Raw genomic sequence first — 26,654 nt, 5'->3', positions numbered from 1 at the left:
TTGTTGGAGCAGGTCCCTGTGCGGAGGAAGGCATGGGGGGGGGGGGGGGGGGGGTCTGCACCAGAAGCCTCCGCATGTCTGCATACCATGGGCATCTGGGCCAATCTAAGGTCACTAGAAGGACTAATCCCTTGTGGCGTTTGATCCTGCGAATGACCTTGCCCAGCAGAGGCCACAGAGAGAAGGCATACAGTAAGTCTTCCTCTGGCCAGGTCTGGACAAGGGCGTTGATCCCTTGGGAATGCTGATCTCTTCTGCAACTGAAGAATTGGGAGACCTTCGCATTGTGAAATGTAGCCAACAGGTCGAGGGACAGGAGGCCTCAGCGATCTACCAGCAGCTGAAAGGCCCTGGCCGACTACACCCATTCTCCTGGATCCAGACTCTCCCTGCTCAGAAAGTCTGCCCCGACATTGTCTTTTCTTGCTATGTGGGAGACCGAGATCCTCTGTAGATTCAACTCCGCCCATTCCATAAGGAGATCCATCTCCAGAGACACTTGCTGGCTTTTGGTTCTTCCCTTGTGGTTGATGTAAACTACCATTGTTGCATTGTCCAATATCACGCGAACCGCTTGACCCTGGAGTATGTGGCTGAACCATAGACACGCTAATCTGACTGCCCAGGCTTCCAGGCAGTTTATGTTCCAGTGCACCTCTTCTTTGGTCCAACACCCCTGGGTTGTCAGTTTCTGACAGTGAGCTCCCCACCCTCAGAGGCTCGCATTCGTCTTGAGGACTAGCCAATTCGGAGGGGACAGGCTTACACCCTTGCTCAGGTGAACTTCCTGTAATCACAACTGGAGCAGAGAACATACTTCCTATCAGTAGGTGGAGGCGAATCGAGCAATCTTTAGTCAGCAGGTTCCAACGTGATAGCAGAGAGCGATGGAGTGGACTTATATGAGCCCTCACCCATAGTACTACCTCCAAGGTTGATGCCATCAGACCTAGGACCTGAAAGTAGCTCCACACCCTGGGGCGCATTGTGTTCATCAACCGACGCACTTGGCACATCAGCTTCCTTATCCTTGAGGAAGGGAGGAAGACCTTGTCCTGCTTGGTGTTCGAACCAGACTTCCAGATACCCTAAGGACTGGGAGGGCTTGAGACTCTTTTGTACATGTTGACAACCCAACCAAGCTCCTGAACGAGGGACATCACCCTGCTGGTCACCTGGAGACTCTCTACTAATGACTTTGCCCGGATCAACCTGTCACCCAAGTAAGGGTGCACCAGGATCCCTTTTCTCAGTGCCATGACCACCATAATTTTGAAATGTTCTGGGGGCAGTGGCCAGGCCAAAGGGCAATGCCTAGAACTGATAACAGCAGCCCAGCACCACAAAGTGTAGGAAACGCTGGTGATCTTGCTGGATTGGAATATGAAGGTAGGCCTCCAAGAGGTCCGTGGAAATTAAGAACTCTCCCGATTGTACAGCCATTAAGATGGAGCGTAGAGTCTCCAAGCGGAAATGAATTACCCACAGATGACTGTTGAAGCTCTTGAGGTCCAGGATGGGGCAAAGAGAACCCTCATTCTATTTCATTGCAGCCAAGAAGAACGCCCCGTATTTTCCTGGTGTGTAGGTACTGGAATTACAGCCCTCAAATTGAGGAGCCTTATCAAGATAGATTCTACTGCCAGCTTCTTGCACTGGGAGTGGCAAGGAGACATCATGAATATGTTCCGAGGGATGCTGCGAAATTCCAGAGCGTATCCTTCTCGTATGATATCCAGTACACATTTGTCCGATGTGATCTCGACCCACCGCTGGTAGAAGAGGTATAGTTGACCCCCCTCTCTCCATCCTGTGGATGGGTTGGCAAAACTTCACTGGGAAGTTTGGGCCGAACTTGAACCCATATCAGCCCCTCTTTTAGGTTGTCTGCTCTGAAAGGACTGAGACATCTGAAATGACGAGTTCTTGTAGGGACAAAAGTGCTGGGAGCCCCTGGTCCGACACCTCATAGGTAAGGGACGCTGCAACCTCTCTCTATCTTCCTGTAACCAAGGCACTGGAAATTGACCCCACTTACTGGCCAGCTTTTCCAATTCGCTTCTAAATAGGAAGGATTCCTTAAAAAGGCATGTTTGTGATATCTGCCTTAGAAGTCACGTCCGCTGACCAATTTCGCAGCCATAGTTATTTTCTGGCCGCCACCACTGAGGCCACTCCTACAAACTAGGTCAGAGCTCACGTCTGCTAGGAAGGCCGTAGCAGGCTCCATAGCCTCTCTGGAATGCACCCCTGAGCTATCTGCCTCTCTCTCGAGAGAAGCAGGCATGAGCGAGCCACCAGGGCACAACAGGAAGCAATCTATAATGTCAGTGCTGTCGCATCAAAAGACTTGTTTAAGGATGGACTCCAACCATTTATCATGCGCATCCTTTAAGGCCGTTCCTCCCTCCACTAGGATAGTTGTTCACTTTGAAACAGCACAGACCAGGGCATCCACTGTGGGGAAATGCAAGCGTTCTCTGGCCATTGGGTCCAGGGTCTCCAATGCCCGACCTCCTTTAAAGCTAGCTTCCAGGGCATCTCATTCCAGGTCCATCAACTCCTGGATTGCTTCCAGCATCGGAAAATAGCAAGAGACTTTCCTTAGAGACACCAGGATGGGATTCTTCTTCAGTTCAGTCATAAGATTTGTGCCAGGAACACCCAGAGTCTTCAGGATCTGGGAAACCAGGGCCAGCAATTCTTCTCTATGGAAAACCGTAACATGGTCCGGTATGGTTCCAAGCCTGGACGGATTTCCCCATCCTCCAATGAGTCTGAATCTCCTTTGTTGTCCGTGGTGTCTGGGTCCCTGTCAGGGATACCCTTGGTGAGACAAGGCATGCTGATAGGGCTGAGAGAGCAAGGCCTTCCCGGCTGGGGTTCGGTTTGGACAGGGGCAGAAGAGACCAACTGCGTCTGTACAAAGGCTTGAAGGCCTTGGAAAAAATTCTACCCAAGAAAAGGCCGCCGGGTCCATACCTAGCCCAGGAGGGATTAGGGTAGGTGCCGCTGAATTGCCCTCTGCCGAGGACGACGCAACCCTAGGATTACTCATATCGTGGCTGACCCATCTTCCCTGGCCCTCCTCATAGTGCTGCATAGGAAGGACTCCAGGTCAGACTGTGCAGCCCTAATATGGCAGGCAGCACAAAGCGTCACTTGTGCTTCTTTGCTGGAGGAGCCATAATCAGCGGTAATTTGTGAGTTTAGCCAGCTAGCGCCTGATTCGAGTGTGCACAGATCCGATCCGATGCATGCAAGTATAAATGCCTTTAAGTGTAAACATAAGTGCGTGTTTGTGTGCGCACGTATGCGCGACGCCTGGCACACAGCGCATGCATAGAGCCAACCCGCGCCACGCGTACTGATGGTCTATGCGGTGATGACGCACAAAACAGAGTGCAAGATGGTGCCACCAGCCTGCCACATGGTGTGCCCATCGAGCCTGGAGCAGGGTCTAGCTTATCAGGGGGCTGCTTAACCCTCTCGGAAGCCCCCTTCCCTTGTCCGGATGGGATTGGGAATGTCGTCGGTACAGCAGGCCGAGCAAGGAGACTTACCGAAGCCCTTCCCCTTCTCTGAATCAGAGGAGTCCTCTTCTCGTTTTAACTTACATGGGCTCAACGCTTACCGGCTGAGTACAGAGACTATCTCTGGCTGTGGGGGGAGAGGGCTTTGGCCATCACACCACACTCCGCTTCCTGCACCTATTGCCTTTTAGCTGCTTCAGCAGCAAAGTCCATGCTGGGAGCCAGCTAGGGAGCAAGGCAGACCTCTGAGGGATCTCAGAAATCACCTCAGGAATTATCAACTGGGGGAGGGACCTTTAGATATCACCGCAGGAGAGCGGGGCTCAATCTATTCTCCATTTTCAAAGTAGAATTTCTTCTTCCAAGAGGTACAGCAACCCCCATAGGGAACGCATGTCTGCATCTGCTGGAGACTGAGAAATACTGAAGGGCTAAGGTCACTGCAGGGGTATATCTAGGGCACCGTCAGCTTTGAAACCTTACTCCGTCTCCATCTGCTGGCAGGGGAGCATAAACCCATTGGTCTTGAGTCCATCTGGCTACATGCTAGGAAAAAACATTTACTACACAGTAAAGCCCTAATGCAGCTTTGTAAATGAAGTTTATACCTGGTATAGATTAAACACATGCACTAAACTTTTAAGATAGTTGGGGAAAAAATGACTTACCTTGTCTTTTTCTGTGGCACGGATATCTTCTTTCCTACAAGAGGCCCAAGATGTTAATGAGCCTTGGTGAGCTTTCTACACATGCTGCTTATTTCTTGTACCACACTGCATTTACCTGCTAAGAACACAATTCTGAAAAATATTTCCTGAAGTAGCTAAGTCGGCCTCTGGGAAGACCAGCTGGTGCTTCACTAAACACTAGTTAAGGCCATTGTTATAAGGCATGATTGCTTGTGCCATGCAGACACAAACTCACCAATAATTCAGGTAAAAGCTTAATGATTTATTTAGCATATATTTTTATTCTGCAGACCCAACACTTTCTGCAGCTTACAATTCAAACAAAAAAATACACAAGACATACCTGACAAGCAATGATTAAAATCTTGTCAATTCTGATAACTGTCCATCTCAGCCCATATACCACCCATATAAATGCTCATCTGTGAGAAAAGAACAAGCTCCATACTAGACCAATTTACTAAGGGAAGGTTTCCAGTAGAAGCAACTTTTGCATTACTTTTCTTTTTAACTTAAAAATTGACACACATTAACGCAAGCCCTTATGTATTAGCTCTAACTATCAATATAGTTCGAGCCACAAAAAATATCCCCAGGAAAGTGAGCTTGACGGAAGCAGAAGATTAATTACCGTATTGTTCCTCTAAATGTGTTCTTTAATGGCGTCACTCCAATATACAGAATTTGGACTTTGGCAAACCTAGAATTAATGCTGCACACCTGAAAGAAAATGTGAACGGTTTTTTGAAAACCCACAAAATCTAAGGACTTTGATGTAACATTCTTTGGCAAAAATTACCGGTATTCCTTTCTGCGGTCATGTCAGATAGTTACTGTGGTGTTCAAACTCAGCAACTAGATTACGCAATTTCTATGCTATCTTTCATGCTGCATTTTAATACTGAAACACTATCCATCATCCAAATAAATCCCACATTTGGGTAAATGTGCAGATTACGGGTGGCATCTATAATTGTGGTTTTTCAGTCTACTACTCCATTTCAAAAGGATTTCACAATCACTGAGTGAATGGACAATTGCATGAGTGCAACCATCTCAGAGGTAGAATGTGGCTGCACTTTGCTCAAGTGCAGCAGAAATTAATTTCTAGCACCGGGGACTTGTTTATTTTATCAGTATACTAACAGTACTCACTCTCAGCCGATACAGTACAGTGCGCTCCGGCGGAGCACACTGTTATCCCGCGTTTGGATGCACGTTTGAAGCGCTAGCTTTACGCCTTATTCAGTAAGGGGTAATAGCGCATCAAAAACGCCCCCAAAACTAATAGTGCCCGCAACATGCAAATGCATGTTGATGGCCCTATTAGTTATTCCTGCACGATTCAGTAAGTAAAATGTGCAGCCAAGCCGCACATTTTACTTTCAGAAATTAGCACCTACCCAAAGGTAGGCGTTAATTTCTGCCGGCACCGGAAAGTGTACAGAAAAGCAGTAAAAACTGCTTTTCTGTACACCCTGACTTAATATCATGGCGATATTAAGTCAGAGGTCCCAAAAGTAAAAAATAATTTAAAAAAAATAAAAATTGAAAATCAGCCCGCGGGTTGAAAACCGGATGCTCAATTTTGCCAGAGTCTGGTTTCCAAACCCATGGCGGGTTTGGAAACTGGACACCGGCAAAATTGAGCATCGGCTGTCAAACTCGCTGACAGCTGCCGCTCCCGTCAAAGAAGAGGCTCTAGGGATGCGCTAGTGTCCCTAGCGCCTCTTTTTACCACGGGCCCTCATTTAAATACTGGATCGTCGCACAGGAGAGCAGGTGCTTGCCCGCTCTCCCACAACTTTACTGGATTGGCCTGGTATCAGAGCTAAAGGGATACTCCAGACCTCAGCACTATTCTTAATGAGACATACTTTATTAATCATGTGTGTTTCATATCCACAAACAGACAGTGTAAACACTCACTGACGGCTGCAAAAAGTTAACAGAAATGGAAGATTTACAAGTTCATTATACATTTATAACATGTATATTTGAATGAACTCCCAAGCAACTCTTTTGCTGAATCCATAACCAGACTGGCTGATTTAATGCTTTTTGTCATGCAATTTCCCCCTGTGAAAGGGATATATTCCAAATACCAATCATATCTACTATATACTAGGGATGTGAATCGTTTTAGGACGATTAAAATTATCGTCCGATAATTTTAATATCGTCTTAAACCGTTATGGAACACAATACAATAGAGATTCTAACGATTTATCGTTATAAATAGTTAGAATCGTGAGCCGGCACACTAAAACCCCCTAAAACCCACCCCCGACCCTTTAAATTAAATCCCCCACCCTCCCGAACCCCCCCCAAATGAGTTAAATAACCTGCGGGTCCAGCGGCGGTCCGGAACGGCAGCGGTCCGGAACGGGCTCCTGCTCCTGAATCTTGTCGTCTTCAGCCGGCACCATTTTCCAAAATGGCGCCGAAAAATGGCGGCGGCCATAGACGAACACGATTGGACGGCAGGAGGTCCTTCCGGACCCCCGCTGGACTTTTGGCAAGTCTCGTGGGGGTCAGGAGGCCCCCCACAAGCTGGCCAAAAGTTCCTGGAGGTCCAGCGGGGGTCAGGGAGCGATTTCCCGCCGCGAATCGTTTTCGTACGGAAAATGGTGCCGGCAGGAGATCGACTGCAGGAGGTTGTTCAGCGAGGGTTCCGGCGCCTCGCTGAACAACCTCCTGCAGTCGATCTCCTGCCGGCACCATTTTCCGTACGAAAACGATTCGCGGCGGGAAATCGCTCCCTGACCCCCGCTGGACCTCCAGGAACTTTTGGCCAGCTTGTGGGGGGCCTCCTGACCCCCACGAGACTTGCCAAAAGTCCAGCGGGGGTCCGGAAGGACCTCCTGCCATCCAATCGTGTTAGTCTATGGCCGCCGCCATTTTTCGGCGCCATTTTGGAAAATGGCGCCGGCTGAAGACAACAAGATTCAGGAGCAGGAGCCCGTTCCGGACCGCTGCCGTTCCGGACCGCCGCTGGACCCGCAGGTTATTTAACTCATTTGGGGGGGGTTCGGGAGGGTGGGGGATTTAATTTAAAGGGTCGGGGGTGGGTTTTAGGGGGTTTTAATGTGCCGGTTTTGCGATTTTTAGATTTTTCACGATATTTTACCCCCCCAAACGGCAACAATACGATTCCCTCCCCCTCCCAGCCGAAATCGATCGTTAAGACGATCGAGGACACGATTCACATCCCTACTATATACTGCCAACTAGAGTTTAAATTGAAAAATGATACCCTCCCCCAACCCCAAAAAAACAGAGTCATTGACCACTTATCTACAATTGTATGCTATTAGGAAGGCTATTCTGTCTTACCTTACAAGTGACAACAGCGCCCACATCTGGCAGATGCTGGGATTCTGTCTCTCGCACCACAGATATAACAGGAAGCTATATAAAGATAAAGGTATAAGTAACAGTAGACATTTAGCGGGAAAACTTTTTAATGCTCTTTCCTTGGCAAATTCTAGCTTTAGCACTTCATCTGAAGAAAGATCTGCCAGGCACTGGAATGAAGAAACTAGTCTAAATTACTCCTCCCAGGCCACTCAGGAGAAGCAGCCTAAGTTACAGAAAGGAAAATTGGTTCTTACCTTCTAATTTTTGTTCCTGGAATACCACGGATCAATCCAGACTCTTGGGTTTTGCCTCTCTTCTAGCAGATGGAGACAAAGTTTCGCCGACACTGCCATATAATCTGGTTTACCACCTGCAGTCCCTCAGTATTGACGTGTACCCACGCCAAGATTCATCCCATAACAACCCTAATGAAATAGAAAACAATGTCCCACAATGAGCATTAGAAAAATGTGGAACCCTGTCCTGGAAAAATCTTTTCTTTGCAACTACAAACCAGGAGAACAAACCTGAAATCCTGAGCATCAATAGGAATAAGACAGAAATACTAGCGGACTTCTCCTCACTCAGATGGGACTCTGAACTGATCCGTGGTATTCCAGAAGGAAAATTAGCAGGTAAGAACGAATTTTCCTTTCTTGTTCATACCCGGGATCAGTTCAGACTCCTGGGATGTACCCAAGCTTCCCTAATTAGGGTAGGACTGCAAGAATCCTACTCGAAGAACACTCTCAAAGTCCATGGCCTCTGAAGCCTGGACATCCAAACAATGTCTGGCAAAAAAAAGTGTGCAACGACTTCCAAGTAGCAGTCTAACAAATTTCTTGCAGAGACACCTATTGGCACTCAGCCTAAGAAGCCGCCTGCAACTGAAGTAAGCCCTCAATCCCACCAGGATAGGACGCCCCTTACAGATACAAGCAGAGCTTATAGCCTACTTCAACCACCTCGCTATCATGGATTTTGAGGCTTTCTGCCTCTTCTTAGGCCCATTTCATAGCAAGAGAGATGGTCAGACACCCTGAAGCTATTGGTGACCTTGAAGTAATGGAACAAAGCTCGCTTCACATCCAAACGTCGCAGGTCTCTTGCTTGTGGAGTTGACACGTTCAAATCTGGGGAAAGCCGGGAGCTCTATCATCTGACTCAGATGGAACACTGACAGTCCTCAAAGAGATCCTGTAATCAGAGATCTTCAAAAAGGGCTCCCTACACAACAAGCGGCCATCTTGGATTTTGGCGCCATGCGGCGAACTCCGGGAGAGCTCAGACGAAAACGGCACCTGCTGAAAAAGAGCCGCACTCGGCCACCTGCCGGCAGACCAAGGCTGTGGGGCTCACAGCTGCCTGTTCCGAATGTGTCACCCACACTGCGGGATGTGAGAATACTGCACATGCCCTGAGAGAATTGAGGGAGCCCCCCTCCCTCCAGCGAGCGATCGCATCTGTTGTTGCACCTGCCCAGAGCCCTGGGCTGTCGACCCTCACACCCAAGGACTGTCCGGTACTCCTCCTTTGGCTGCAGTACCTATTAATAGAGACACCACTAAAAAAAAAAAAAAAAAAAGATAGTGAACTATCTACAATCCAGTGGGTAGCAGAATCTAAGGCAAAATGGTTTTTTGTGTTTAAAATCAGTTTATTAAAAAATATCAACTTAGGACATAATCTTGACCTGGAAGCTATAGCTCTGAGCTCACCCAGGCATGTACCAAGGAATATATACATAAGATGTCAACACAACAGCAGACCAGCTTCACCTCCCACCCTCTCCCAATAAGTAAATGAAAGCTTTCATTTGAACAGCCGACAGACGAATGAGTCATGTGTTTAAAATCCTGCTTCTGGCTCACAGTGGTAGAGAATCTAAATAAGGCATCCATATGTCCAAAGTTTTCTTTTTTCCTCTAGAACTCTTCCTCCCAATCAGTAATTCCAAGAGCAAGAGATGTTGAACAGCACTTCTACCTCCTATCTCCAGTGATGTAGAATAGTAGTTTTGGCAACTAGAAAAACCTTTGAAATCCACAAGTTCTGTAACACCATATGACATTCTCCAAAGTAGCAAATATTGCTACTCGAGCAGAAAAAGGTAAGTTTAGAGAGACAATTTTCAACATACCGTATTGATATATTTTCTTCCAAAAGATGTGTATATTGACAAGAGGTCCACAAAGCGTGCCCAAGTGTACCAGGTGCTACCTTGCATTTAATACATAAATCTGAATCTGTTAAACCAGCCAGTTACGCCTGTCTCTGGGATATATAGGCTCTAGAAAGAATTTTATATTGTTTCTTGCATTTCCATTTTTTGTGTGATCTTAGTTTGTATCCAAAGCAAGCAATAAAAGTAGTAAAAGAAAACTGAATGTGTAGTTCTTGAGTCTAGTTAGCCCATAAATCTTCTAAAGAGAATGTGTAAGTAGCAACACAAAGATTTATCAAAAAAGGAGAAAATGTGTCTGTCAGGATCTTTCAGGTCAAACCAATCTTGAAATACTTCCTACCTTTTAGCCAAAAGAACCTTTTGTTGCAGTGAGTTGACAGTTTCGGATCTGTAAATAACTAAAATGTTCTACCTTTTGCTCTCACATTTTCTGTTGTAAAGATGCTAAATACAGCATCTTCCCTTTATCGTCTAAGATATGGGCAAAAACTGATATTCCAAGAGACCAATCAGCAAAAACGTTCCTTTCAATACCTGACTGAAAAATCAAGATTATCAGCGATAGGCAAAGAGGGGGATATTTTACAATTCAGTTTTAACTTGGAAGTTAATCCAGCGCCAAGTCTTCCGAGCAGAGGCAATCAGAACGTGGCTCTTCAAGAAAGATGGCAATTGAGAGTCACTGGAATGAATGAGATGATAGCGAAGATTAAGGGGTTAAACAAAATCTGATTCAAAATGCCAGTCATGGTAAAAGGAGGTACCCAAGAGCCAACCTCCCATCTGTCTAACATTAACACTATGGTTGATTAGTAGAATATGCCCATCCCCCCCAATTCCCCAAGTCTCATCAATTACGACAAAGGAACAATGGATTTCCCACTTTTCCATAAAAAAAAAAAAGTCTCAACTCTATATAACCTGTGAATATCCCCAGAGTCAAGGACAAGAGGGAGAGAACACTAACACAGAGCCATTTAGAAAAAAATGATCAACTTGAACAATTGTATCCTTCCCCCTAAAAAGACTGCTAAATGGTTCCACTTCCACATGGTAACCTTGGTTAGACCATCATCAGGGAGCCAAATACCCATTTCAAAGAACATCCTCCCACCCGGTTTTTAAAGACCTCATTACCCTAAAGCCATAGTTTCAGATTTTTCCAGATTTAGTTTCACACCTGCCTGAGTACCATAAAGAGAAAGTTCCATTAACAAAGATTGCGGAGAGGATTGTGGCTGAGAAATATGCGAAGGAGATAGTCTGCAAAAGCAGCAGTTTTAAAAGTGCAATCCCCTATAGAAATTCCAAAAGCCTGTTCACTTTGTAGTATTTTATGAATAAAGGGGCCCAAAGATAAAAAGAAACGGGGACAATGGGCATGCCTGTCGAGTGCTTTGCCATAAAATAAAATCCTCAGAGAGCTCACTATTCACTAGTATTCCCGCTCTAGGGTTATTATATAATATATGTATATATTACAAAAAGGAACCTTGAAAGCCAAAAAGGTATGCAAGGTAGCAAAGTGATATGCCCAACTGACTGTCAAAGCTAATAAGTAAGGATTTCAAATTGTTTTGTAAGGAATAATCTATAGAAGCTAGAACTGTATGTACATTTGAAGCTTACATGTCTTCCCTCAGTAAACCCTACTTGTTGTGCCAAAATCAAAGACAGCATGATCTTAGCTAACAATTTGATATCATAGTTAAGGAGATTGGTCTGATTTATGGGAAACAGTTTAAATTCTTATGGCAAGGGTTTATTACCGCAGAGCAAGCTTTCAAGTTTGGCCTTCATAGTTCTCCCAATTGTGGGAAATGTGGACAAGGGGTGGGTTCTTATTACCATGTTTTTTGGGAGTGCCCCAAGATCCAACTGTTATGGAAGGCTGTACAACAATTCAGTGCCTGCATTTGGAGGTGTGTGATTCCCCTCGACCCACGTCTTTGGCTATTTGGTTCTACAAGGGCGCTACCGCAGCCCAGAATAGATTGTTCTGGGCTGCGGTAAAAAAAAAAATTCTGTACTGTTAATAATGTTCCTTTAAGTTGATCCCCAGTACTATACGCCCTAGCTAATTCTAGTTTGGTTTTTTATTATATTATAATTTTAATGTTATTAGCTATTGTATCCTTTCTTAAATATGTTGGATTGTAAAGCCTGTTGCTCACTTAATGTTCATTGTAAACCGAGGTGATGTTTGCCAACGAGCCGCAGTATATAAAAATACTTAAATAATAATAATAATAAATAATGGTTTAGCCGGGTTTATTGCAAAGGCAGCAATAATTGGGAAGAAAGTTATTCTGATGAAATGGTTGGATGTGATAGCTCCAAATACAGATCTCTGGTTTACTCAGCTGCTGCGGCTAAGTACGCATGAGCTTTATATACTGAGTCACCAGCAACATGCCTCACAGGCTAAGGTTGAGGTTATTTGGGCCCCCTTTCTATCCTACCTGAGGCCTTCGACACAGCCCTTTCCACCATAATTGAACCAGGAGCCCATAAACAAACTTTTTCTTTTGCCTACAGTTACTCCATTATAAGTCCTGGATTGTAAACACCATCCTCACACCACTCAAGAGTCCATTATATATATACATATAGAGATCTAGTATTTATGCCCATACACACACACATAGGCTTGGGGAGGGAGGGGAGCAGAAGGGTGGGGAAGGAAAGGGGGGGGGAGATATTCTTAAGCCACCCTGGGGGGGTCTACAGATGTTTTGGTTTCATGTTAATTCTGAAGTTACTGGAATGTGCTTGATATGATCTCTGTTGTATGTTTGGTTCTTACACTTCCTATACTAATGTCCTTGTCAATTTGATGTTTTTTCTGTTGTATATATTGAAAATCCTTCAATAAATATAATTATAAAAAAAAAAAAAAAGGAGATTGTTACCAGGATCACATAGACCAGAGTCACAGCCAGGTTTAGGTAACACCACAATAAATTGCCAAATCAGCCCCTTTAGGGCATTCACGAGCTTCCAACAGAGCTTCAAACATTTTAACCAATGGGAGGCAAGTTTGATTAATTAAAATCTTATAAAATTCTCCTGTCAGACCATTCGGTCCTGGAACCTTATGTAATGGTGAATTTCTTTTTTTTTTTTTTTTTATAAGACAGTGAATCTCTAAGTATAATAAAGGAGCATTAAGAGTTTTGTAAGTCTTTTTCTGTCAACCTGGGAAGGGGGATTGAATGTAAATTTTCTACCTCCTCTGGAACTTTAGGTTCCAGAGTATATACATTTTATAGAAGGTAGCAAAAATATCCCCAATTCTTTTTGGGTTGCGAACTAGAGAATCCTCCTGTGGATTTTCCATGCAAATACACACTGCATTGGCTAGCATTCTCCTACCTTTTTACCATGCAGAAAGAAATTATAGTATAGTATAGTAAACCTTTTTTACTTTGCTGATGTATCAAATTGTTTAAAGCAGCTTGTGTAGCCAAAAACGGATTTATTCACAGATGAGGGGTTACTTTATCAGATCGTAATTGCTTTTTTAAAGTGATTATCGCTTTGGCTCATTTTCTTTTTCCTAGTTGCATAGGCTATTACGTCTCCCCACAATATAGCTTTTGGTGTTTCCCAAAACAAAGGATTATTCTTATGCACTTTACTGTGTAGCTCAAAATCTTTCCATTTTTGAATCAAATAAGAATGGAAGGCTTATCTAGATACAAATAAGGGGGGAATTTCCTTGTCCCTCTGCACTAGAATCTGTGAAGCCTTCCAAGAGAACCCATACAGGAGCAAGATCAGAAATTTCCATGGGCTGCACTCAAGACCCTTTGAAAAGAAGCCACAGATATCAAGTCTATCCTCTATTTAGTGTCACAGGCCCTGGAATAGTGAGTAAAATTAGTCTCTAGGGGATGGAGATACCTCCATACATCTAACAAAGGGATATGCTTACAAATATGGGATACTCTGTCTTTGATCCTGTACTGTAGGAGATCAAGTGCTGGGTCTGACACCACATTAAAATCTCCCCCCCCAGAGAATGAGAATATGAGAGCATTGGGATAACAAATTTACCGCTTTAGCAAAAATGTTTGGGAATAGTTGTTAGGCACATAAACGTTCCCCAAACAGATACATCTACCCTCCGCATCTTTCATTATTTTATCCATTTGAAAATGTAAAGATTTGTGTAATATGATTGCCACACTTGCTTTATGAGAAGCGGTTGAAGCATAGTAGAGATCCCCCACCCATTACTTTTGTTTCCTGTAACATGGCAGTATGAAAGCGCTGCATAGCTTTTAGCAATTCATAATGTTTCACAACAGTGCCAATTCCATGTATGTTCCAAGAGAAAACCTTTACATTTTTACCCATAAATAAAAAAAAGACATTCCATTGAATATGAAAGAAAATTAGATTAGACATTTATAACCAGGAGACAGAGACCTCCCAACCTAGGTCTCCCTTAAGATATCTGCAGCATACAACAGTTAGTCACACAGCATAAAAGAAAATTGTTGAAATCCCCACACCATCCCTCTCCTATCCTTAAACTTCCCTACACTTTCCATATGAAATTAGAACAAAAAAACATAGCACAGGCACAAAACAACCTAAGAACAAATGTGAGGTAGAGGTTATCATGGTATAAGCCTTAAGGGCTTGCTCCAATCAGGCTTAAGTGATTCTCCCTCATATGAGATACAAAGAACTTTTATATGCATAGCCATCTAATGGAGGAAATCAGTCACTGCCTGTACGATAAATTGAACAGTACTTTGCCAAAATAAAACCCCAAAACAGCATATCTTAAGAAGGCATCTCAGCTCTCATGCGTATTTTGCAAAAATAAAACCATTTCTGCTGCAGTATCAAAATACAAAGTTTTCCCTTGATGTAAAACCTATAATTTAGTAGGGAACAAAGGAGTGATTTGAAGCTTTTTCTTAATGAGTTGCGTACACACTGGAGCAAAGGATCTGCGCTTCTCCACTACTGTAAGAGTAATCTTGAAACAGCAAGATTTTCTGGCCTTCATACAAGAGAGAGACTGCAATCTCCTATAAACTCTTAATATTTCCACTTTATGTGCAAAGTTAAGAACACGAAAAATGACCACAAAGGGCTTGTATTAGCATGATTTTGTGGCCCCAATCTGTGGGCCCTCTCAATGCATAAACGGGCCATTATCTGTGCTGAGCTCCAACATATATTTTCTTGCCTTCTCTGTTGTTGTTATTCCTCACCCACCGCCCTGTTATAATGTATTTTCCATTCTTTTGTTGTCATGTGAACCGGCATGTCGTCTCCTACTAATGCCGGTATATAAAAGTTATTAAATAAATAAACAAACATATTTTGAACTAATTTTTCCAGCGTCTTCCCAAGGGTTGTCTCCGGTGTTAACTCAGAAATAACCACTAACCATGGTGTGAGAGATTTTCCAAGTCATCAACCTTGTCTGCCAACGATTTATTTATTGCTTTTGTGTAGATCAACAAGATCAGATTCCAACTTTATCACTTTGTCCTCCAAGTCTGAATCACAGAGCTCTGCCTCGGACAAATGCTGATTAAAGACCATAATTTTAGAACCTAGTCCCTCTGTCTGATATGATAGGGTATTAAAATGGCCATCCAATGCTGCTATAACAACTAAAGCAATGTCCGATGAAGGCTGACCTGCCTCCCTATTAGGACTGTGGGCATTGCCATCGTCCCCCACAGCTGCCATCTTGGAAACTTTCTTTTTGTCTTTTTTAGCTGCCTGTGTTGTCAGTCCCAATCTGAGACAGCAGCACTAAGCAACTGTTCACAATTGGTGTGCACTTCAAGGCCAGAAACACTCTTTAAATCTGAAAAATAGGTGCAGTGGTTGCAGATATTATGCGAAGAAAGGAGAAGGCCTCCAGAGAGAACAATAAGTGAATCTGTCCTCCCTCACAGCATCATGTGACCTAACATGGTTTTTTGTTTTGTTTTTTTAATCAGATGAAGGTCTTGTAAAATTAATTGATTTTTTTTTTATGATGGGGCAACTAGGGAATTAGATCACGGATTAGTACTTCATGGATTTATCTCGATTTCAACAAAGCTTTTGATACTACCCCAGATAAGAGGCTCATGAACAAAATGAAAGGTCCGAGAATGGGGTCCAAGGTGATGGAATGGATTACAAACTGTGTAACTGAAAGATAACAGCAAGTAGTGGCAAATAGAACTTACTCTTAAGAGAGCCTCAAGGATCAGTTCAGTTCAATATCTTTGTGAGTAATACTGTGGAAGTGTTAGAAGAAAGAGTTTCTCTTTTTTGCAGATGACGCTAAAATCAGAGCCCCCGATTTCATGAGGCAGAATTTTCCAAGATTTTGTAGCAAGAGTTGGCAGATTCTGTGGCAGACTCCTCAAAATTTATTTATTTATTTAAAACCTTTTATATACCGACATCCGTTTGCACATCGCATCGGTTTACAAGTAACTTAATAACTTTAGGCGAAGCCTTTACATTGAACAGTAACTGTGATATTAAGGAAACAAAAAAACTAAATAAATATGGCTATAATTTACAAGGAGTAGGAAGATGGCTATAATTTACAAGGAGTAGGAAGATGGCTATAATTTACAAGGAGCAAGCACCTCTGGAGGGGGTGCTGCTTAGGTGAATGGGAGGCAAAAGGATATTTACACAAAGTTTAATAAAGATTGAGAATTCTGTGACAATGTGCCAAATTTGCATAAACTTTTGTAATTTATATAATGCAATATTTTTTTTAACTTTATAAAAATAAAAGTCATTTTCTGACATGTATGTCCAGTAACTTTATTTGGTTCTGGAGACAGTATTTCAAAAAGGACAGACACAGAATAGAAGTGGTCCAGAGAAAGGCAATCAAAAAAATAGTGTGGGGTCTGCACCGAAACTTATGAGACTGAAGGACCTAAATATTTATACCCTGGAGGAGAGAAGAGACAGGAGAGATAAGATACAGACTTAAATATTTGAACAGTATTAATTATGCATAGGAACTGAACCTTTTCCGATGGAAAGGAAGCTGTAGAACTAGTGGTCATGACATGAACTCCCAAGAAAGTAGAATCAGGAATATCATTACTTCACAGAAAGGGTGATGGATGCATGGAATGCCATCCCGGAAGAGATGATGAAGACTAGAATGGTAATGGAATTCAAGAGGGCTTGAAATAAACACAGAGGATGGAAATGAAGAAGAGGAATAACCTGAGTCAACTTTAGGTGTAATATTTCTGCATGGGGTAATCTGCAAGGAACAGCAGTTAAGACCCAAAAAAAATAAAAACCCTTACAGTGCAGACTGGATGGACCACTTGGGTTTTTTCTATCATTTACTATGTTACTAAACAAAATGACTCTCTCCATACTGTCAAGCAGATTGAATTAGAAAATCTAATACAATTTTAAATGCCTATACCTGTTTCAAATGTCTGTATGTTGGTTTCTGTCTCCATAGCAGTTAGGGACTATCTGCACGCTCTCACAGCATTCGAACAAACTCAAAGAAGAAAATCCAAATTTTAAAGAAGAAACCTACCTGAAGACGAGCCCCGCTCTCCTGCGGTGATACCCTCGGGTCCCTCCCCCAGTTGAGATTCCCGAGGTGATTTCCGTGGTCCCTCGGAGGTAAGCCTCGGTCCGGCGGCCGAATTGCAGCGAGGACCTAGCCCTCGATCCTCGGGCGCGGCTGAGAGGCAGCGGGTGCACCCTCGAGCACGGCGGTGAAGGTATTTGCCCTCTCCCCCCACAGCCGGAGACCACCCGGGACGAAACCGGGAAGCACCGAAGACAAGGTAAGGTAGAAATCTTCTGCTTGAATCCTGAATCTCAACTGGGGGAGGGACCAGAGGGTATCACCGCAGGAGAGCGGGGCTCGTCTTCAGGTAGGTTTCTTCTTTAAAATTTGGATTTTCTTCTTTGAGTTTGTTCGAACGCTGTGAGAGCATGCAGATAGTCCCTAACTGCTATGGAGACGGAAAATACTGAAGAGCTGCACTTCCTGCAGGGGTATATATACTAGGGGCTGATGTCAGATTGAAATCTGATCTGTCTCCAACTGCAAGCAGGAGTACACTATACCTATTGGTCCTGAGTCCATCTGCTACACGCTAGGAAAGTTGGGTTTTTTTTAGATTCCAGAACACCATTCCTGGTTGCTATGGCCCTTAGAACTGGACTGAGGACCAGCTAATTTTACATAGACCAGACTTTTAAGCCCTTATTGCCCAGGGCTAGCTTTGGAATACTATATCAATTCCCTGTGCAATTTAGTACCCAACTTTCAGAGCTGAAAGTGAGGTATATAGTCATTACTTACTCAAAGCACAGATATTTAGTATGGGTTATTTTATCAGAGAACCTAATGCAAACCTAGATTAAGACCTGCCGTGCCAGACCAGCTCACATGTGACTACAAAATATGAAACATTGTGTGTCCCTCTCCATTATGGATGTTAATCATTTAATTGATTAAATGGTAAAGAAAGCCCTTCTGTTTAGTCAATTAAAAGTTAGTGTGTCTGCTGGAAGCCTAATCCCTCTCCAAGCCGTCTGTCAGACTTTTTTTTTTCAGCTTTACAGATAAAAAAATAAATAGAGAACTTTCCTGAATGCTGTACAGCAGTTGCTAGTTTCTGAGGGTTCTCCAGGGGATTGAGGAACCTGGACCAAAGCTAACTGAAACCCTCTCAAAGTCCAGGGACAAGACATACCACAGGTCACCAACCCCTTGTTTGTCCACAACCACCAGGGAGGATCGCCCCGACCAGGGACCTAACAACCCCCTAGAAGGAAGCTCCTATTGATCTCTTTTTTTTTTTTTTAATCTCTCCAGACTGCAGATTCTACACCTCTACCATCTGCTGGACACAAGGAATACTGAAGGACGGCAAGTGGCACACTGGGTTAAGTATCAGTGTCAAAGCTTTTTTTCTCTCTATCTCCATCTGCTGGCAGGAAGGCAGAATCCAGGAGTCTGGACTGATCTGGGGTACGAACAGGAAAGCTTACTGTTTGTGTCTGCTGAGAACCAGAAACCCACTCAAGTTGACCTGCAGAATCAAAGGGCACATTAGAAAAGAGGCAGGGAGCATGGAAGAGCGATGGTGGAGGGTCAGTAGGAAACACACCAAGGAAACATTCTCACCCTTCTTCTGCAGACAGTTCTTGTAGGTACATATTTAAACATGTGATTTGTTTTAAATATTTAGAGCCCTACTCTTCATGACATACAAGGTGAAGCTCAAAATGCTGACTTTAGTATGCCAAGTGGTTCTGTAATTATACAGACTTGCATCCATAAGTTATAATTGCATTATCTGGTACAATCTACTAGAATCTAAATATGGACCCTGAGTGCAGAATTCATTCTTGAAACTGTTCCCTAACATGATTATTACAGAAAAAATAAAGTCACACTAACTGTATTAAATGTCATGCTTTAATGACAAATAGCTTCATAGTAGTTTCCTTACCATTCCATTTTCACTTTTCCTAACCAGATATCCAGAAAGGGATGCAAAGACATAACCATGCTTGCAGTAGGTTCCATTGCCAGCAGAACACTCTTCAATACTGCAAAGCCTCTCTCCTAGAAGAAAATGCAGACAACGTGAAGTCTCAAAAAAAAAAAAAAGTAGATATAATATTTGCCCTGGAGTTTCTCTCATTGAAGATACTGAATTTTATTGATAAATCTGCATTGCACCTTTGATATAGTGGTATTTCTGTCTTAACCTTGTGAAAAATACATCATGAAACATTTTGACTTCATCAAATCTGTTTGAACCCTTTACATGATATGATGTTCAGATTTTTACAATGCAGTATTTTTGACATAATAAGAGACAAACAGAACACTAAAAAGCCAAACTACTTCAGCTTAATGTTGTTGTTCCATTAGCATACCTGGGAACTATTGAGTTGTGGTCACCCTGAGATTGCTATTGAGTAGCAGATGGGGGGGGGGGGGGGGTAAGAGGAAGAGGCATGGCATTATATGTATCAGCTTTCTTTCTTCTACCCACCACCCACCACCCTCACCTGTACCCACCCTCCAGAAATGAGCCTAGCATACTTCCCCTTTCTCTCTCCCTGACCCCAGCATTCTCTTTGTTCCCTCCCCCTATAAGTCACAACTCTATGACTTATGCATTCTCACTCTTCCCTTAGCTGAGTGAGTCCCAAGTCCTAGAATCACAGCTGCAGGCTGAGTTTTGGGTGTGTTGCAGCCCCGCTCCAGTTTTGCCCCACAAACTGCTTGCAGTGTTTCCTCTAATCTCACCCTACTTCTGGTCTCACGGGCTTACTGAGGAAGGGGAGTGGCTGAACTGTACACAGAGAGGCCCTGAGATTTCTAGCATTTCCCCTGAGACCCTGAAACTGAGGAAAATTCCCGGAGTCTCAGGGGTGACATCCTGAGCGTTCCCAGGGATGTCCATTAACTTTCATCAGCTACATTCCAATCTGAATTTAAAAGTACAAAATTGGCTAAAAGTTGATTGCACTTTAATACCAAGAAATAAAAGTAATGTTCTTTGATTACAGAAACACACCAGATGAATTTTGAAAGGTGCAGGAGCAGTCACTTTTCCTCCTTCTACGGACCTAAGTGTACCACATTCACGGCCCACCCAGGCACTACAGCCATACAACTCCAAACCAGTGAGTGTGGGGGGATTTCAACCCCAAGACTTACTTTTTAAATCACAGTCTTTATCCAAAACCCAATTACGGAAATTGTTTATAATTTACTATTTAACATAAAAAAATAGAAGCCACCTCCTTTGAACTGGGCTCAAGACCGTAATCAGGGCTTTCAGAATGGCACTCTGGCTTCGGTAAAGACAATGCCAGAGGAGTCAACAACCACGGGGCAGCACCCTCACCCTAGGCGCAAAAAAAGCACTATAAGCGAACTCACCAGGAACGCAGTACCGCACAGGCGCCATCATCGACCACGCCAGACCCACCAACAAGCACGACTCCCATTGGCCAACGGCATAAAACGGCGACTTGGTGGCAGCCGCGTGCGAATCAGGCGCATTTCCGGGACTGGATTGTCAGGCACGAGAGGGCGTTGCCATGAGGCGGAAGGAGGGCTTCAGTTTGTGCTGTATACTGTTTCTCTGTAGTTTTTTCTCATCATAAGCAGGGTTGCCAATTTAGCTATTTTGTAGCTAGATTTGGCGACTTTTTTTTAACCAAATGGAGATTTTAGAAGTGTGAATGAGTCGGAGATCTAATTTAGCTACAAATCTAGCGACTTTCTCACAGCTCTAAAATTTCTATCGGGCTCCTCTAATAATGGAAGCAGAAAAGTGCAAAAGTGAGACCTCCTCCTGCCTAGAGCGCCATGCTGGCTGGTTCTATTCTCTTCCTCCTTGCTATAGTCCCTCATTCCTCAGAACGGGCTTTCCCGGTTCACGCTCCCCTATCCCACTACCGCCGGAGAATCGGATAAGCTCTTACTGCTGGGAGAAAGTACAAAGCAGAGCTGCAGCAACTTTCTTATCATCTTATAAGAGACTGACAGCAATAGAACAGAAGACAAGGAGAGGATTATCTTTTATTTTATTTTAATTTTTTTTTTTGCTGTGGTGCTTGTAGTGAGGGGAAATTCTCTGCTAATAAGGCCTCTGTGTGAGCTGTCCGGGCTGAGCTCCAGAGAAGGGCAATACAGTGGGCCATGGGCACAAGGTGACCTGTAAAGGGGAAAGGAAGTGTAAAGGTGGCTACTGGAGGGTGGGTAAAGATTAGCAGCAAGTATAGAACGTTACATGAAGATGCTGTAGAGTCCTTAGTTTGCCAGTCCAAGGAAGGGGATACTTGCTCCATGAGCAATAGATGTCTACACGTCAGGAAAAAAAAGAGTGTGTGTGTGTGTCTGAGACTGCATGCATGTCGGAGTATCTGAAGAAAACGTGGCTAAGGAAGTGTGTGTGGAGATATGTGAATATGTGTCCGTTTCTGAGAGCAAGCTTAGGCTCACCAGCTTTGTTAACATGACTGCACAACATGGTTTTAGCTACTTTTTACATAGGCTGAAGACTTCACAGTGGATCTAGTGACTTTCTTCAAGTACGAGTTAAAGCCTGACCCTAAGGAGCAAATGAGCTGCCTGTGTGTAGAGTCGAGGTAGGTATTAGTCCCTATCAGTTCCTGCCCATTGAGGTTTTCAGCTTTTCTTTTTTTGTAAAGCAGCTGTGGCCTGAGTTCTTCTGACAAAGTGCTGCTGATTGTAACCTGCCCTTTCTCTTAGGCTCAGGACACACCAGGGCTGATGTAATAAGTTATAGTAGACCTTGTGTTTTCACATGCTAACCTTATGCCTGTATCTAATAACACGGTTAGTACAGAAAATAACCGTACATAAACTCACTCAAACAGCTGTGGCTGGTTTAAGTCCATGCTATTGCCATGCAAAGGAGGCACTTAACTATTCATGGGCCGAGCAGAGTTGGCGGTAGTGACAGTCTCCCTTTCCTTTTTCCTCCCCCGCTTCCCCCCCCCCCCCCCCACCACCACCTAAGGATCCCCAGAAGAGACAACATCCCCCCTCTACTTACTTTATCTCTTTTTGATAATGTGCGGTTTTAATGTGTTTTTTGTAAGAAATAGTATTTTGTTCTAAGGTTATAAGAAATAGTAATTTGCTCTAAGGTTACATTGTAATGGTTTTCTACTTTTATTTTCTATGTACATTGTTTTTATTGTTTTATTGTATCACCCACCTGAGTTTTTTGTAAACTGGCATGATGTGCTGCACGAATGTCGGTAAATAAAAGTAAGTAAGTAAGTAAGTAAGTAAGTAAATAAATAAATAAATAGTGCAGGTTTTTTAGTACCTGGGTCAGGACAGGAGCTAAGTTAAAGAATTAAGTGCCAGAAGAGAGAGTGGAAACAGGCACATCAGAAAATCTGAATGCTGACCCTGACTTCACTTTTACCTCGTGTCACTGCATTGTGAAAGGTGCAAGTGCTGTTGCACCCTTGAACAAATAACTCCTGATACCATGGCCAGCTGCATCTAGATGACAGTCTCCCAGCTGAGTGGGTAATGGGAGCTTCTGAGGCAGGTGCAAGTCTTGCCTAAGATGCCCAGTAGGGAACAGTACTACAGCTGCAGTCTTTTCGCTGGCATATAGAAAAGGCAGGTGCAGAGCTTGAGAGATATTGAAATTGGTTTAGGCATCCTTGCTTGACTGAAAGAGCAGAGACAGAATTAGAATATATATAACGCATCTCCGAGTTACATTTCAATCATTTTAAAGGTACTTTGTATCCAAGATCAGATTTAGGCATAGGCAGATGCCTTGGGCACCAAATTGTAAAGGTGTCCAAAAATTGTGATTGCCCCTGCTGCTGTTTAAAGGGTGAGAAAAGAGGGAACCTCTTACCTTAAGTCCTCTTCCTTATGGGCTCCATCATCTTAAGTCCAGCCCTGGTCGTATCCCACACTGCCCTGGCATGGGACCGTCCATGTCTTGGTCTTATAGATTCTGGCTCTAACATATATCATTACAGAGTGCAATAAAAGCATTATTTTCTCAGATACATCCAGCTTACCTATATGAGCAGACTATCTTATAGAGCCCCTTTTTTATAGCTATGCATTCTTTGTGTTAGCTACATGAGTCTGTGTATTTCTTATCTTGTAGTGATGTACAGATCACTTTTCCACACAAGAGTCTCTGCTAGTGTTTTAATATGGATTGCCTGTCCGAAGGCCTAGGTACATGTCCCTGTAAAAGGATACAAACATTTATGTATAAATACTTAGTACAAGCTAAGCTCCAACCACCCTGGCCCAGGGAGTCAGGAATAAGTCACTTCTCCCACAATTGCCTCACCTAATTGTAAGACCTGAAACATAATTCACACAGCACAGGTTTGGAAACGCAAATAATCAAATTCAAAATGTATCTAAGCACTTGTCTCATTGGTATATAGCCAAGTAGCCACATTCAACAGCTCTGCATTCTTGATCTTCCTCACATAACATTTATACAGACAGCTGGCAAGCAAAAGATTTTTTTGAACAACGTGGAACCTGAAGCTGATTATACTACTCAGCAGAGCAGGTTTTAGAATAGGTATTAATGAAACAGAAGCACTATTACAATTATAAGAATTTTATAGCTACCTAAGAAAACTCAATTATTTGTATCATAAAACTACTAGTATGTACTTATTGTATATTCCCTGTACATACCCAGATCAGTCCAGACTCCTGGGTTTTGCCTCCCCTCCAGCAGATGGAGAGAGAGAAGGTTTCACAAACTCTGCCCTATAGCAAGAGGAATAGTTAGGGTTTTATATTGGGAGCGGAAATGGATGGGCAGCCAGTGTAGGTCTACTAGGATGGGTGTAATATGTTCTCTTTTACGTGTATTAGTAAGGATTCGTGCCATGGCGTTTTGAAGGGTTTGTAGTGGTTTGATGGTGGAGTATGGGAGGCCTAGTAGCAGGGCGTTGCAGTAGTCCACTTTGGTGAAAATGGTGGACTGTAGGACTAATCTGAAGTCTTGGGTATGGAGTAACGGCTTGAGCCATGGTATCAGATCCTTCAACCCCACCTCTACGCTAGAAATTGAGACCATCCTCAAAAAAATGAAACCAGCCACGCATTTCTCAGACGCAATCCCCTCCAAAACCCTCCTCTCCATTCCCACCACCATCGCCAAACCCTTAGCTAACATCATTAACTGCTCCCTCACCTTCGGCAAAGTTCCAGATCCCCTCAAGCTTGCCGTTGTGAAACCCCTCCTAAAAAAACCCTCCCTTGACCCCTCCGACCCTGCAAGCTATCGGCCAATCTCCAACCTCCCTTTCCTTGCAAAAGTCCTCGAGAAAGTAGTCAATACCCAGCTCACCGACTACCTCGAGGACCACAACCTCCTACACCCATCACAATTTGGATTTCGGAGAGGCCATAATACCGAAAATCAACCTCTCCTCGCACCCTTGACAACACACCCCACTGTAACTCAAGTAAAAAATACAGCCTATGTTAATTGTTAAGTTAAAATGTATAACCTATGTTAAATGCCAAATAAGATATCGTTTATAACCTGCAATAACTGCTGTAAATAAGTTACTATATATATACCCCCTTTTATATACCATATATTTACTCATTAACCATTATAATTAAGCTACAATGTTTAACCAACGCCAATTAGTCACTCTTGTAAATACTGTTACGTTCCTCTACTTTCTCAGCTGCTATCCTTCCTCCTTTTACCTTCTCCCTCTCTCTCTCCCCCTTTTTTTCGCTCCTGCTCCACTACCCACCCCGTTTTTTGTAACTTTCCTCCTTTTCAAGTTTATTGTAAACCGGCGTGATGCGCTTGCACGAACACCGGTATATTAAAAGCTGTTAAATAAATAAATAAGTAAGAAAGAGGTGCCACCCACAGTCCGTCAGTATTCCGCTGTCTCCAGCAGATGGTGGAGGTGCAAAACCCACAGATTGCCAAAAAAAAAAAAAGTAGGAAGAATTCAATTAGAGGGTTGTGAGGTCCTGAGGGGACCATCCTCTCTGGTGGTGCCGGCACCACCAGGAGTCGAGGGCCCTAATACCCGGTGACTGCAGCTCGGGGGGGGGGGGGGGGGGGGAATACCGGGGAGCACGGTTCATCCCCCCCCGAAGGAGCAGGACCTGAGGACATCTGCTGTGTCAGCCCTGTGGTAAAACAAACAACAAACACCCCCCCCCAATAATTTGCTTTTTCTCGCTGCGTCGACTCTCCCTTCCCTATTTGCTGCAGCAGGTTGTGTTTTTGAATTTTTTTCACTGCTTTTTGTGCCATTCGTTGTGTGGCCGTCTGAAATGCCCCGGAGCTCGGTTTGCTGTGCTTGCAGCACGGCGCGCACATGCCTCTCTCGCAATGAGCTTTGCTCCGGGTGCAGCCCCGGGGGGGGGGAGGGACCTTTAATTTTGGTCTGGGATGTTCAGCAACCAGCACACATGGCGCCCTCGGGCCCGTCAGGATCGCGGGCTGCTACAGCTGATCCATTCCCGCTAAGTGTGGGAACGGAGGCCATTTTGGGCAGTGTTAGGGGAGAGGATTTTACCTCCCACTCTATCCCCACAACCGCGGGCCTCTGGGAGAGCTGAAACGGAGGATGGCCCTGAGGGAGCTTTGGACTCCTCCTCTTTTTTTTTTTTCCTCTAAATTCATTTTATTGATGCATAAAGCTTTGAGCTAAGAAAGCTGGCAAAAAGCTCACTGAGGAGAATGTTCCTGATTTAAATCCCTGTAAGTCGGCTAGAAAGAGGTCCAGGTCTAAGGGGGGCTCGGCTAAGGACAAGGGTGTTACGACCATGGCTGCTATGCAGCCGCCTCACCACCAGAGGTCCCCCACGAGCAGACTCTCCTGTCTGGCCCAGTCCGCCCTCCTTGTCTATTCTATAGTCCAGACTTCCTTTATAACCCTGCCTAGCAGTTCCCTCGGTGCTTCGGCATCGAGCTTGTCTGGGCTCCCTGCCTTGCCGTGTTGCGTGTGGCCTTCGGGCCCTCTGCCCTGCTGTGTGTGCGTGTGGCCTTCGGGCCCTCTGCCCTGCTGTGTGCGTGTGGCCTTCGGGCTTCCTGTCTTGCCCTGCTGCCTTCAGGCTCCCTCTCTTACCTTATTGCCTTTAGGCTTGTGCCTTGTTCTGCTGCCTTCGGGCTTTTGTGTTTCATGTTCTGTGTCAGTGCTCTTCTGGTTTGTCTGTCTAGTTCTTTGTCAGTTTGTCTCCCCGGGTTTCCTCAGTCCAGTCACTTATACCTCCAGTCAGTATCACTCGTACCCGCACGCTTTCAGAATTCATCCTTACCAGCACCCAGTTCCAGTTTTCTGTTCACCTTTACCTGCATTCACTTTCAT

The 26,654-nt window shown here is 44.1% G+C and overlaps 1 protein-coding gene across 1 annotated transcript in view; it reads right to left on the bottom strand.

The window, feature by feature from the left end:
• The window catches only part of EXOSC1 (exosome component 1), a 37,258-nt gene extending 16,399 nt beyond the window's left edge, over positions 1–20,859 (bottom strand). Inside the window, exons 1-5 of the mRNA XM_029610167.1 lie at positions 20,707–20,859; positions 19,259–19,374; positions 7,559–7,633; positions 4,854–4,942; positions 4,202–4,235 (exon numbers count right to left, since the gene is read on the bottom strand). Of these exons, the coding sequence (XP_029466027.1) occupies positions 4,202–4,235; positions 4,854–4,942; positions 7,559–7,633; positions 19,259–19,374; positions 20,707–20,737 (345 nt within the window). The 5' untranslated portion in view covers positions 20,738–20,859. The remainder of the gene's footprint in view (positions 1–4,201; positions 4,236–4,853; positions 4,943–7,558; positions 7,634–19,258; positions 19,375–20,706) is intronic.
• Between the last annotated feature and the right edge of the window lie 5,795 nt (positions 20,860–26,654).

This window comes from Rhinatrema bivittatum, chromosome 7 (assembly GCF_901001135.1).
Source record: "Rhinatrema bivittatum chromosome 7, aRhiBiv1.1, whole genome shotgun sequence".
NCBI classification, from domain to species: domain Eukaryota; kingdom Metazoa; phylum Chordata; class Amphibia; order Gymnophiona; family Rhinatrematidae; genus Rhinatrema; species Rhinatrema bivittatum.
The sequence above is the reverse complement of the archived record's forward strand: the minus strand, read 5'-3'. Positions and strand labels throughout refer to the sequence as shown.